Source organism: Lissotriton helveticus, chromosome 10, assembly GCF_964261635.1.
Source record: "Lissotriton helveticus chromosome 10, aLisHel1.1, whole genome shotgun sequence".
Taxonomy (NCBI): Eukaryota; Metazoa; Chordata; class Amphibia; order Caudata; family Salamandridae; genus Lissotriton; species Lissotriton helveticus.
The window spans coordinates 35,421,687-35,436,642 of NC_136071.1; the positions used below are offsets into that span (position 1 = coordinate 35,421,687).

A 14,956-nucleotide genomic window follows, 5' to 3' on the forward strand; every position below is an offset into this window, starting at 1 on the left:
AAGGAAGGGGACTGTGATGGAGGATTAAATGAGAGGTTTCTTTAGCATAATCGGTCTATTACCATGCAGAGCGCACAAGCATTTGCAGAGGTTCCACCGTGGGTTAGTGTGACCACAAGTTAACTTTATGTTAAACCTGACTCTTCTATCCGAAGTCCTTGTGTAGTAAACATTTACTTACTAAATGCCCCAACTTTCCCATGAAGACTAGATCTAGAGAGAGTCCTGGTTTCACCAGTTTGCAGTGGCCACAGTCAACTTTATTAACCCAACACCAAAAAAAAAACATGGTACAGTTTATTTACAGGCATATATGTCATTGTTTCCTATGGAGAACCCCTACCCCCATCAACACCACAGGATGCAGTTTCTGTGTCCCCTGCAAGTAAATTGTACCTTATAACTTGCACAGCTGCTGGGTGTGCCAAACCTGCGGAGCTATGCATGCCATAAATAGCATTCACACATTAGTAATTCCATCCGTCCAGCAGAATAATGCTAACAGGCCTCTGATTTTATACAATAATGCCCTCTGGGCTCCACTTTCCCAAACACGTATGTCTTAGGGGTTCCTTAACGAAGTAGGCCGGTACGCTCTCGCAACTGAGCAACAGCTTCCCTCCTGGACGGTTGAAGACGTGAGTAGGTTGGGATGCCCCAAGCGGCCCTGGTAGGATGCATTTAGGGTCTGGTCAGAATGCCCTCAGCATAGAAGGGGCAATGAGCAACATAACTTTAAAACATGTTCACCTTTAGAAATGCTAAAAAAGATAAATAATGTATATGAGGCAGCCATGGGCAAAGAGGGACTCTTAAGTCCATAATACAGCTGAGCGACCAGTCATCAGCCAGCAATATTTAATGGCCAATCCCCTTTATCTGCTGCTTTTCTTACAAGGTCTACCTCCTGGCGCCGGCTCCTTTTGCAGGATACTCTGAAACAAACTAACCCTGTCTCCACTGGGAGACAAGTCTACCCGCTTTTAAGATTAACTAAAAATCGCTGGTTTCAGGACCCACACAGGTAATCCCTTCAGACTATGAGTGGAGAAACAGGTTGAATTTTTTAAAATACACCAGTTCAACATCGTCAATCATTATTCTCGTTCTCAGGACTCACACTTTCTTATAGCTGGCAATTATGATATTAAAATTACGTAATTTCTCTTCTTGACTCACAATAACAAACTGGCAGACATGCTTCTCTTGAGTGAGTGAGTGTTCTTGACATCTCATTTTCAGTGGGTTAGCTACAGCCTGTTGATCATTACTCTGGCCAGATCCACGTCTCAAGGGCAACACTCCCTTAGGTTTGTGGGAATACAGACAATCATTTAGCTCCTGAAATCTTTAAAACTTTGCTGTCTAGGTAGTACAATCCGTCTCTGTTATTTGCCCGCTGTGCACATGTTCACGCATCCATAGGTGATACGTTTCGGACAGCTGCGAGCTGCAAAATGCAAAATCCATCAAATAAATACTTTTCTTGGACAGGACAACTTAAAGGTATTACCCAGGGAAGGTGTTCCCTTCTCATTGTTTACCCCGTATTCTACTAGGCTCCGCCCCCGCATCCAAACTTGTGATCAAGGACATCAGCATTATAGCACAAGTAGGAAAAAAGCAATGGCGAATACATCCAAAATCTACTTAAAATAGGAAATTAACAAATGGACCTTTTTAGCACGTCAGTGACCAAAGGGGAAGGTCCTCTGGTGTGCGGTGTCACTGACAAATGCACTACACCATCAACCAAATGTCTGAAGCATTTCACCCCGTCCATTTTGCGCCTCCCACTGACTAAGCTAGCAACGGAGTCTCATAAGAAGGCCCTTAAGTCTGTGCTAGGTTTCTCGTCCTGTTGTCCAGGATCAGAGTAGATGGAATACAGAAAAGGCTTCTTGACTCTCGGATATCCGCCAAGTGTCTAGTCACTCAGATGAGGAGGACAGAGGAGGCTTTGTGATGAGAAAGTCCACTCACAAAAGTCCGTTATCGTTCCAAGCGACTCCACTCAGCTGGTGGATCCCGAGGTCCTTTTGGCCTCCCGATTCGCTGATTGAAACCTACAAGAGTTTGCAAAAAGAACAGGAGTGAGTGATGGCACATTACAATAAACCACTGTTTTACACATACTGTACTCCTGCCCGTGCTAAATGCAGTTCACAAATATTTTCTAGGAGTACGATTTCCTGGCCTACTCTAGTAAATTCTTGGAAAATTCATGAAAGCCGTAAATCTGCACTAATGCAAGGACATATACTATGACTGCAATTTTGTGACTTTCTTTAAGAATTGGGCCCCTATTTAGGTCTGGCGTTAACCAAGACCTTTCGTTTTTATTAAAATTCTGCCTCTCTCTATCTACTGGGTGGCTTCACTGTGAGTGACAGCATTCTGCTCTTTCACAAGGAGCATATCGGCACGCAAAGTAGTTTCGCTCAGTGCCAGGAACAACGGTGGCAACGTGTGGTTTTGAGACCAAATGTATTTTTGCTTTTGCCAATGTTTGTTATAATGATGAGGGTCCGGAGCTCCCACAACAATAAAGTTGTACAAAAACCATGTAAAAAAAAAGACATGCATTAACAAAACCAAAAGGCTGACCATCAATGTCCTACCTAGTGGCTTTGCCAATGCTTGTTTGTCATGTTTTCTATAGTTTTGTTGAAACTGAGTCACACTGATTTCCTATTCTAAAACGTTTTGGGGGAAATACTACCATGCATCAATATATTTTACTAAATTATGCTTCAACGAAATGGCACCTTGTATTTCACAGTAGTTAGCCAAAAGTTTTGTTTCTAATTGCATCCTTTTATGTACATTTTATTTTGAAAGCAAAAAATCATCAATCTTGTTTTCCAGCTTTTGAATATATTTGCATCTAATCAGTGAGAATACTGGAAACATTATACATAGCCTCATATTGTTAAACTTTGCAAATGTGCGTACATATTTTTATACTGGAACCACCGTCAGTAGTACAGTCTGAACTTACAACATTTCCTTGGAGCGCTCACCCTAATAATGAAGGCATTCCATTAAACAGCATTAACATATGGACACACATAATACCTTTACTTTATTTATTTATTTATTATTGCTATTTATTAAGCGCGAACGAATACCCGTGGGCGTCTCGGCGCTAACGATTGATTACAGTCTCAAGGAGAAGCAGCTGAGAATTATTGGTTAAAAAGCCATGTCTTCAGTTGTTTACGAAAGAGCCGGAGAGTGGGACTTGTCCTAATTGGTTGAAGTAGTGTGTTCCATAGCTTAGGGGCGGATACCAAGAAGCGTCGATCGCCCCATGAGACTGTTTTTGTGCGGGGGACCACTAATTGATTCAGAGTGGTAGATCGAAGTTGTCTAGGGGGGGTATAGGGAATCAATTGATTCTTAAGAAACTGAGGTCTCTCATTGTGGAGTGCTTTGTAGACTATGCATAGGGTCTTAAACTTAATCTGATTGCGGATCGTCAGCCAGTGATAGTTCCTTATTATGTGAGAAACTGATTTGAATTTAGGAGGTCTCGAAAGCACTCTGGCTGCCGCATTCTGTATAGTTTGCAATTTATTAGTGACACGGAGCTGAGCATTAGAAAAAAGACTATTACAGTAGTCTAAGGAGGATAAGACTAAGGAGCTTACAAGAGTTTTTCCAGCTGTGTCAGGTAGAAAAGGGAGGATTTTACTAACCAATTTTAATTTGTAACATGCTGTGGCTGCGTTTTATTGGCATGGGCCATAAAATTAAGGCCCTCATCGAAAATCACTCCCAGATTTCTTACCCTAGGAACTGGTTTGGGGAGCGTGCCGAAAGATGGAGGCCACCAAACTGGTGACCATGCTGGCGAGAGTGGTCCAAAGATGACCACCTCCGTTTTGTCGGAGTTAAGTTTTAAACAATTGGAAGCCATCCACTCTCCAATTGCTAACATACCTCCTTGGAAACATTCTGCCACCCTATCTCCATCACTGTTTATGGCCAAGACCAGTTGCATATCATCTGCGTAGGAGGTTAGACTCATCCTATGGGCCAAGATGGTTTTGGCCAGGTCCGACACGTAGATATTAAACAGTGTCGGACTTAGGGATGAGCCTTGAGGAACCCCACATGGCAGAGATAGCTGAGGAGATTGGAAGGAGCCCAGGGTAACCGCCTGCATGCGCCCTGCCAAGAAAGATGCCAACAGATCTTTGGCCAACCCTTGGATACCCATTTTTCCGACACGGTCGATCAAGATCTTATGATCGACCGTGTCGAAGGCAGCGGATAAGTCAAGCATCACTAGGATCGCTGTCCCTCCTTGATCCCGGATGACTCTAATGTCATCGGATGCTTTTATTAGCGCTGTTTCTGTACCATGGAATCTGCGAAATCCAAATTGGGTACTGTCCAGCTGAAGATGTTTCTCGATAAAGTCAGAAAGCTGTTGATTCATGGCTTTTTCAGCTACTTTAGCTAAAAATGGGAGGCTCGCTATGGGGCGATAGTTTTTTAAGTCGTCCTTATCCAAAAGTGGTTTTTTTAAAAGGGGTTTTAATAGAGTCTTTTTCAATATTTCAGGGTAAATACCTGATCTAAACATGGTATTACAGACCTGTGTAATAAGAGTGGCAATCGAGTCCATCACTGGGGGCAATACTTTAAAAGGGCAAGGGTCCAGGGCTGACCCGGATTTGATGGAACTAGTGATTTCCAAAATGTGGTCATCGGTGAGGTCAGTGAACTGCGTGAGTAACGAATGTGGGGGAGGATTACAACTGGAGTTTGGGTTGGCATCATTTCCGGAGGAGAAGGCTTGGTATATTTCATTTACTTTCGTAAAGAAAAAGTTTGCCAACGCATCACAGAGTAATTGGGAAGGTGGTGGTACTAACTCCGGGACCTTTCCAGCCAACTGATTAGTGATCTTATAAAGTTGTTTACTGGAATTTTTTGCCTTATCGATTTGTTCTGTAAAGAATTTCTTCTTTGCCTCTGCAATCATAAATTTATATATTGCAAGGATTTCCTTGTAGCTGGCTTTGCTATCTGCACTGTAGGACTTCCGCCAAAGCCTTTCCCTGTTCCTGCAAAGTTGTTTCTGTTTCCTTAGAGCATCAGTGTACCATGGTGCCGATGGGGTAGCTCTGTTTCTAGATAATGTTTTTGAGGGTACAAGTGAGAGTGTAGCATACCCTAGCTAATCCTGAAATTGTTGAGTGGCTGTATTAGGATCAATCGATAAGGTTGGACGGGTACTATCCAGTAGTTCTATTAAATATAATCTATTTATATCTGTCCAAACCTTAAATGAATCTGGCTTGGGAATGGTTGCTCTAGGAGAGGGGATATCCCTAATGGTGATGTTACCTATGATGGCATAATGATCGGACCATGGCATAGGGAGGATATCTGTTACGCATAATCCATCCAAGTTGGAAAAGATGCCGTCCAATATATGGCCAGCCTCATGAATTGGGGAAGTAACCAGTAGGCGAAGGCCTAACATTTCCAAGTCCGTAAGCAATGAGAAAGTATCTTTGTCATCGAATAGCTCTAGATGGAAATTCCAGTCACCCATGACTGTGTAGGACTCTTCAGTCGCCAATGACTCCAATATCGCACCTAAGTTGGAGAGAAAGACTGTACGTGCTCCTGGAGGTCGATATAATAACACTCCTTTAAAATTATGGGACGGTGTTAACTTAATAGTAAAGTGTAAGGCTTCACAACAGCGGGACGGGATAGGCAGCCCTTCCCTGATCAATAATATGGCACTGTAATCTGGCAGCCAAAGGGTTTGTGCTACAGGAGGGGTTGGGCCTACTTGTCCCAAGGACAAAATAAACATGAAAACTTGTTGTCCTTGACCCACAACGATAAGTCCTGGGCGTCGGGCAATAGGAATTCCACACCCCTGACTTCTTTTCTTAAAGACCCAAACAAGTTATTCTGCACAAAGAGGCTCTGGATCACCAGATTGCAGACAAACATCCCATGAGTGTGAAGGATAGATGACTGGATGGGGCCCTAAGAGGTTTGCAAATAAAAATGTTCTACTTAAGCGATCACAAAAATTCTATCAGTATCAGGCAATGGCTTGGAGACTCGTTAAGGGCTTAAAGTGTCACAAAGACAATACAGGGCTTCTGGTGAGAGAGGTGATTACTTGACCCACTGCCCCAGTATTGCGTTCTGTTTTTAGATGTACATTCCTTGGTTCATGTGCCACTTTCTGGACCTGAAGATTAGCCTTCTGACACCCTCTCTGTAACTGAGGTGTGATTTCTAATGAGTGACTGCTTACTTGTCAATCTCTTTTGACTCCTTGTCCGAAGGTTAGTGTACTGACCTAACCTAACAACTGGTTTTCAAGATAATTTCTTGTCTGGCCACTTCTAAGACTTTGCAAGGTGATCAGAGATTAGAAAGGAAACTTCAGAAGTTCTGTAAAGTGATACTTCATCAGGCTGCAAACACCAACTGGCATACCTACCTAGGCCATTCGTCAAGGACTGGTTGGCTGAAGCACACCTGGATGGATCTGGGATGTCTTCATAACTATCAATGGATTCAGACGTAGAGAGCGAACCTGATAAGAGAAGGAAGATTGTGAACGCCCTTTGAGTTCATGATCTAGGATTTCACCTTAATCTTACTCGTCATGTCACAAGTCTACCAGAATATTTTGGGCCGGAGGTAAATACAAACCTCCATTAATATAAGGGGTTCTGTGATTGGGAACAATCCCCTTCATGCTGTTTTGAACCCCAAACCTCCATGAAGTTAACCCAAATATTGCCAAATATTACAGTTTCCTTCAAACCTCATGAAATAGCACTGTTTGAACCAGCACTTTCTGGTTGGGTGGAGGGATGCCCCCAGCCAGACAGAACCTACCTCTCCGGTCAAGGGTGGGTAATTACAATCGCTATATAACCTGTGCTCACCCTTGGGTAGCTTGGCAGTGAGCAGTCAGACTTAATCCAGAGGCAATGTGTAAAGCAAAGGCACAGCAGACAGTTGTGATAAATGCACAGAGTGTCACAAAACAGACTTCACACAAGATGTATAAAAAAAAGATTGTATTAAACACACATTCAGTCTTTATAACATGAACATCAGGTACTTCTGGGTATAAAACACATTTGGAATTATTACTAGCAATACTAGGCCCACTCGTAGGATTATGATATCAACTGTAGTTATGTGGGGATAATCTCTAATCTCCCACCCCTTCTCCCAGTGGGAGCACGCTTATGCGGTGCAACATGCAGTCCACCCCAAGCCCACCCTGGCAGTCCTGATAATACAGTCCCACAGTTATATGGCACAACCCGGGTCACAATGATATCAACACCATCAACATACATGTAACAAGAACACTTTTTAGCAGCACCGCCGTCCAGAGCCACACGGGAAAACCCAATGTCATATGTATTCTGCTTTTGGCACAAAAAAACGCATAACGTGGTACCGCCTGCCAGGGTTGTGAATCACAGGCGGTACACACACTATCACTCCCAATCATCACTCACACCGCTCTCACTCCACACCGCTCTACGGTGCGACAGGTATCCAGCACAGTCTGCACTGAAAGCTCTTACACACATATGCACTCAGCACCCTAATGCGATGCCACTGGTGCCCACACACTCTGCCGACTCCATGGCCCCAGCCTCCCGCCATTCCACCCCAATTTTCCTATCCCTCAGATGGTAACTAACCAACCCCACCTTCCAGACACGAGATCGCATGCGATCAAAGTCACAAAGTCTGGGTTTTCAAGAAGCAGATGGGAATATGTAGCAAGTTTAATTAATAGGTGGACGTAAACAAGGGGCATTTAGAAGTCACTTGGGAAGTTCACCCGCAGGTCTCAAAAACAATGGAGTCATGGAGTCACTTTACTTGCTTCTGAACTGTCTCTGAACTGTTCCTTTGACTCAGTCAAACTCTCTCTACTACACAAGATGTCTTCAGGAAGGGCCAGGTTAGGAAAGGGCTGTTAGTCTGCTGCAATGAGGGTCAAAAAGGGAACAACTGATGAAAGGGGAGTAACACAGGGGATCCTCTTGATAGGATGAGGCACCCCGGCAGGTACACAATGATAAAGGTCTTGCAGTGGCAATCCGGGCACAGCGTCTGGTGCGCTTTGGTATGCGCCGCACCAGACACTTAGGATCTCAACCAGGATGAGTTACAAATTCCTTACCTCCCTGGAAATTTGGCACTATGACTGGTGCACGTTGAAATCGGTTGCTTCAGGCAATTCTGGTCACACGAGAGAGGTGACACTGAAGGAGATCACTTTGGATTCACAACCGGTGAATTCGCTCACCAACCTGAGTGTCAGGGTTCCTGCATTTCAGGAACCAATGGGATTCAGTAGCCGATGTGGGCACTTGAGAGGGAACCGCTCTCCAGATGTATTGTAGATGGTGTACGTCCCTCGCAGGAGATCTTTGATGTCCATGAGACCCCTGAGAGAACAGGAGGCCCGCAGACAGGCCCTTGAAGAGCACACTTCAGAGCACCACACCTCAGCAGGTCTCGGCCCTGGCCAATCACTATTTCGAAAAGACACTTGGTCCCCTTCGTGGGCAGTTATCCTCCATGTGCACAACACAGTCCTCTGGTAATGTTCACCACGCAGTCCGGTTCTCTGGTCCTGCCTCCCCACAAGCATATCTCACCCCGTGCTGAAGGATGGCACCCCTATTTATACTATTGTGCACCTTTGAAGTTAGGGCGGTGTAGTCTGTTTCCTTTGAACCCCAGATGTCTCCCCTAAATTGTAGGCCTGTCTGCCATGGGGCCATGGAATGTAGTTCTTAATCTTTAGTGGGGCATTGATCCGGCCCGAGAGGCCAAGTGTCAAAAACTTTGCTCCTATCTATTCCATCCGACCCTCAAATGGCACAGTTCCGTCATGCCCAAGGTTTATTGCTGTTGCTGTGGAATGCACAGTTGTGGGGCCAGGCACAGAGCATAGAAATGCCCATATTCAGCAAGTGGCATTTCTAAGCGAGTTATGCCAACTTCACCTTTACCATTGTAAAGGGTTTGGCACAGCGAATCCATTGATATGAAACATCATGAGTCTGCCCCACTGCAATCCACTATTGCCGCTTGAAGTACTGTCAATCACTTCCCAATGTCAACTCATGGGAAGTTCAAGTCTCATCGTTGGTGAGAACACACAGGTGCTCCTCACTACCTGGACGCACAGGTGCTACGGCGCTCACTTACCTGTAATGGCAGGTCGGACACATAGTCCCCAGCACCAGAGGTTCAAGTGCGCCCACACCAGTCTGCCACGACAAACTGGACACAGGTTTAATTAAGATGGGGGTCAGTGTGTACGCATGCCTGCGATGGCAGGTTTGCACACTCGATCACAGGAGCCATCGGTGCGGGTGCACATACACAGCGGCCTACACTGTTAGGCTGCTCCTGAGTTTTCTCAGTATAGATGCTAGCGGACACCCATCGGTCTACACTGACAAATCGCCCCCTGGGCTTACCCAGGCCCTAGCACCTTTGGGAGCAAGGGCGCACACACCACGCTGTCCTGCCAGCCGGGCACGGGTTGACCCCTGTTGGATGCGATTGCGCACACCCGGCCTGCGACAGCAGACCGGGCATCTCGCCACTAGCACTGGAACTGGGAAAGGCACATCCTATGATGGTGTCCAAGCAGCTTGTCTCATCAGGCAGTTTCAGGCAGGCATCCACCAACAACGTGCAAGCATGCACGCAAGCAGCACACATGCTCCCATCATCCCCCCAGCCCCTCTCAACTTACCCTTCTTTGGAGGTGCAGGTATGAAGCCCTGTGGGGTACAAAAACAGACGGATTAGAAAGCAAAGGATTTAAATTTGGCTGGTGTGAGGCTGATGCATCCTCCCCTGACCCCTTCTTCTTAAAGCAAACTTTAAGGTCCAGTTCTGAAGCCGCCTCTTTGGGCTACATAAACCAGTTTATGTCTTTGTACAGCCAAGTGCTTCAGACTCCTCTCTATGCATAAAACCCTATGCATTATGTAGCATTCTGCGTGCAGACCCTCACTGTGTACAGCAAAGCACCTGATAATTGGTACACCAAGAATATAACTATGTATTTAGGAATGCAGACAGGGAATATGGTTTTATTCTATCTTAACTTATAAAGAGGCCGACAAACTTTGCATAGGTTATGTTATTTACACATAAAACAATATTGCAGCAGAATGTGTGACACTGTGACGTTTTCCACAAATTCAATGCAATACTTGGAAGCTACGATCCCTCGTAGAACACTTTGAGGCAGATTTACAAGCCCCATGCGCCGCCGTGCATCACGTTGCGTGATGCACCGGCGGCGCAGCCTGCTAAGGGATATTAACATTACATGTAATGGGGTGACCCTGTAACCCTCAGAACCTGGGTGGGTAATATAGTAAATAATAATGGTTCTGTCGGACAGAAATACATAGTTATATAGTATTCCAATTACGTTATTCATACACTTCGTCCCTGATGAGGACACAAAGACAATGGTATCTATACCAGTAAACTTAAACACACTTATACATTTAAACACACTAACCAAAAAGTTTTAAGTGCAGTTTTACTCATACACTTTCATATTCTTTATATTAGAATCAAGACATTCATGTTGCTGTCCAATTATAAAACATAAAACATACAAGGCACGTGAATTCTGTGCAAAACTGTTACACCATTAAAACAACATATACAATTTTCACTTCATGGACTTATTAGCGACGACAACTATATGTACAATAATCCCGTAGGTGCATCAATCTATTCTTGGGATTCTCTGAGAATCGGCATTCCCAGGCTAACACGAGAAGGAGATAGACACGGATAGCGGTTGTGTACAAGGCAAACAAATCAAGGACATCACGCCTTCCTCATCTCACCTCCTGTATAACTAACGAATACAGAGATCGAAGGAAATTCCAGACATTGCCCGAAGCGTATGACCAGCAGTTCCACTCAAACAGGACCAAATTGAGTCAAGGTCCACATAAGGCTGTCCTACATCACTACAGTCCTGATGAAGACCCGCCGCTGATGCGCAAAATTAGCGCATCCTTCCCAGGGTCGAAACGTCGACGCATTCCCTTCCTACACGAACCAACTATTAAAAATCCTTTAGGACCCAAGAATAGATTGATGCACCTACGGAATTATTGTACATGTAGTTGTCGTCGCTAATAAGTCCATGAAGTGACAATTTTATATGTTGTTTTAATGGTGTAACAGTTTTGCACAGAATTCACGTGCCTTGTATGTTTTATGTTTTATAATTGGACAGCAACATGAATGTCTTGATTCTAATATAAAGAATATGAAAGTGTATGAGTAAAACTGCACTTAAAACTTTTTGGTCAGTGTGTTTAAATGTATAAGTGTGTTTAAGTTTACTGGTATAGATACCATTGTCTTTGTATCCTCATCAGGGACGAAGTGTATGAATAACGTAATTGGAATACTATATAACTGTGTATTTCTGTCCGACAGAACCATTATTATTTACTATATAAGGGATATTAACAAACACAGGTAAAGTCACCCTGCGTGACGTAACCTGTGCTTGTAAATATCGCCCCTGTTCACGCAGCACTTTGCGTGTTAGAGGCGGGACGTGGGTGTTGCTGTGGGTGTTCCCACGCAACACCCATGTGCACTGAGGCATTTCCAGATTTACGAGAAATCGTAAACCTGGAAATGTGTCAGTTTGCTACGCCACCATAGGGGTGGCGTAGCCAAGCGAAACGAGGAGAAATGTTTTCATTTCTCATTGTTTTATTACCTTTTATTGTGTGCTGCATTCTACAGCACGCATTGAAAGAGGAAAATGCCTGCGGTGATTGCTTTTGTGCAGGAAGGGGCCCCTTGGCGCAATCTCCCCATGGTGCAAGGGTGCCTGCGCCGGCGCATGGCAGCGTTTCTGCGCCAGCGCTGGGGAGAGCACAGGAATGCGACATATCATTGTAGATATGTCGCATTCCTGTGCTCTGAAAGTGCCGCAGCGAGGCGTAGCCAAAGGGTTTGCGGTGCCGCGCTGCGGCACTTTCTTGTAGATGTTTTTAGAGGAGCTACATACACCTCCCACTCCTCTCCACACGCCTCCCACTCCTCTCTCCACACCCACCTCCCACTTGTCTCTCCTTTCACTGTGAACAGCAAACGAGTCTCAGAAAACGTGAGCAATACCTTTTTTCTGCAACACTGGGTAAAGCTTTGACAAACCTTTGTCCCAAGTCCTTCACTTCCACTGGCTACTTCTTTTCTGGCTGAGGCATATAACACTGCACAGTGGAAGGATCACTGCATCATCCCCTCTCAAGGTTTAAGCTATGGCCGGTTGTGCAGGAAGGCCACTGTAAGCAACTGCCTTAAAACAACACAACAAACAGCCAACAGGGGGCACTGGATTACAATAAATGGACTCAGAAGATACCTTTTTGCAAATGAAAAGGGAGAACCCAAACACAAAAATATCATTTCTGCGAATATTTTTGCTGGACATGCAGGCACTGAATGCCTGACAACTGTCTTCATTTGATGAGCAAGTAGAAGAGAGCATGTGTGACAGTACAGCTCTTTTAGAGGCATTTAGAGACAGGCGAACCTTGAGGATTCCGTCGACAGAGCCGCCATAGGCTCCATAAGTGGAATACTTCCTCAGTCGCCCCGACGGAATAGGTCCCGCCAGGGAAAGGACTTTACACAGTCTGCCCTATTTAGGGTGGATGGTGTAATGCCCTTTTTTCCTGTCACTTCAAGGGAAAACCTGGTGGTGAGCCGTAGGAAAAAACAACAATGACCCCACACCCTGGACAAAAACTCCCAGGGTAATTATTTTTTTTGTTTTTGAAAAACAAAGTGTCAAAAGTTTGTAGGATGCCTGTCAAAAGTGATGGCGTCTGTCTAACAAACTTGTAGTAGATTGGAAGGCGCAGCTGTGATGGTGGTTCCTTTCAATGTACAGAGATGACCGCTGAGCCATCGGTCACTCTAAATGTGGCAGACAGAATACGGTCAAGACAGTGGTGGAAATGTCCTCAACCATCCCGACTGACACTACTTCCTCTGCCAAACTCTAAATCAGGCCCACAGTTGGGAGCTCAGATCGTGCCGTGGATAGAGGCTCTATCGGCAAATGATGCTGTCGCGACAAGAGAGTGCGGTACAGTACTTGTTAGCAATGCCAGCCACATACCATCCACCAGAAAAATTCTGAATTTATCATTCAACATTTTTTTGACTTTGACAAAGGGATAATCAGGGTGAGCAGCAGTAATATCCTTTGGTCAAATCACTCTATGTTTCTCGCCCTGAAAGGATTTAATTTGAAACCTTCAAGTTAGTTGATGGCAGTGTGATCCTTTGGAAGGATGCATGCTCAGCAGAAGACAGATACTCCAACCCTGGTTTCTAGCACTCTTAGCACAGAAACATTCGGGGACTTTGGAGCACAAGAACTTCCAGAGCAGGGCTCCCTACCATTTAATTAGTCGCCCTGTCTGTTGGGATGGCCAGGATACTGTCCAAGGCGGGAGGACAGCCAGGATGCAGGCCCCAAGGTTGAGGCTCGCTGGTGAAATGCTGGAGGTGGTACATCAATGCTACCTGTTGGAAGCTGATGCCAAAGTGCTGCACCTACCATCAGGTCCCCTCAACAGCACATAGACAGGACGTGCCCCCCTGGTCAGGCGAACAGTGGTACTCACCGCATGCAGGAAGTTCAGGAACTTGTTGTTGCCTTTGGAGGCGCTGCCTTGGGGCGAAGCTGCACTTGGGTCCACTGTCAAGAAGAAGAAAGACAGAGATTAGCTCAGTCCCTCCTACGCTTCTCTCCATCCGCTCTGAACACTGACCTATCAGTCGCTGCTCCAGTCCCTCAAATTCTGCTCCAAAAGCTTCAACCAGGGCACCTCTGTCTACTGCCCCGCCTCCAGTCACCTGTCCTCTATCACCTGTCCAAGGCCTTCAATCATGCGTCCTCTGTCAACATCACCAGGCTTCCCGGTCGTTGGTCCTGTCTCACTACTACAAGCCTTTAAGTCATTGGTCCTCGGACACTGGCCAAGGTCTCCACTCACTGGTCCTCCGTCTGCTGCTCCTGGGCTCAGGTAATTGGTCTACTGTCCCAGGCCTCACAGTCATTGGTCCACTGCCCAAGGACTCCACTCATTGGTCCTCAGTACACTTCTCCTGGCTTCAGGTAATTGGTCTACTGTCCCAGGCCTCACAGTCATTGGTCCTCTGTCCACTGCCCCAGATCTCCACTCATTGGTCCTCTGCTCACTGCTACAGGCCACTCAGTCATTGGTCCTCCACCTACTGCCCAGGACTCCACTCATTGGTCCTCCGTTTGCTGCCACAGGCCTGTGAGTCATTGGTCCTCAGCCCCAAGTCTCAGGTCATCACACCCATTGCTCCTCTGTGCTCTTTCCCCTGCCTTTCACCCATTGGTACACAATGTGTGGGACCCGCGCAATGACCCACACCATGAGCCGAGCTGCTTCTTCTTAGGAACAGGGGAAACAAGGCGCAGAGAGGGAAGAAGTTATCTGAAAAGGAAACAAGTGCATACCTTAATATGTCAGGGCATTTCTCCCATGACGTGATGGCGGAGAGAGGCCACAGAGGTCACGCCATGGAGCCGGACAGTGGTCCATGGGTGTGGACCAGGGACTCTGCTCAATTCGAAGGCGGCCAGGATGATGTAAGGAGACTGCACTGATCTTTCAGTGAGTGCTGTGGGTCCTGACCAATGTCTGGTCAGGCCTGAGCTCCAGTGGGACCTACTTCCAAGCTGTGGGACCAGCACAGAGAGGGCGCGTCTCCCAGAGCTATCCTGTTAAACATGGGAGGCCCAGTCGTATGGCGATGGAGGACTAGAGACTTCTGGCCAGGCAAAAATTAATCTGGCTTGACGTTAGAA

At 45.9% G+C, this 14,956-nt stretch overlaps 1 protein-coding gene across 1 annotated transcript in view; it reads right to left on the minus strand.

Moving 5' to 3' along the window:
• Window positions 1–238: 238 nt before the first annotated feature.
• PTPN18 (protein tyrosine phosphatase non-receptor type 18) overlaps window positions 239–14,956 on the minus strand; it is a 329,905-nt gene continuing 315,187 nt past the window's right edge. Inside the window, exons 15-18 of the mRNA XM_078664676.1 lie at window positions 13,740–13,813; window positions 9,800–9,827; window positions 6,488–6,583; window positions 239–2,066 (exon numbers count right to left, since the gene is read on the minus strand). Coding sequence (XP_078520802.1) covers window positions 1,993–2,066; window positions 6,488–6,583; window positions 9,800–9,827; window positions 13,740–13,813 — 272 coding nt within the window. The 3' untranslated portion in view covers window positions 239–1,992. The remainder of the gene's footprint in view (window positions 2,067–6,487; window positions 6,584–9,799; window positions 9,828–13,739; window positions 13,814–14,956) is intronic.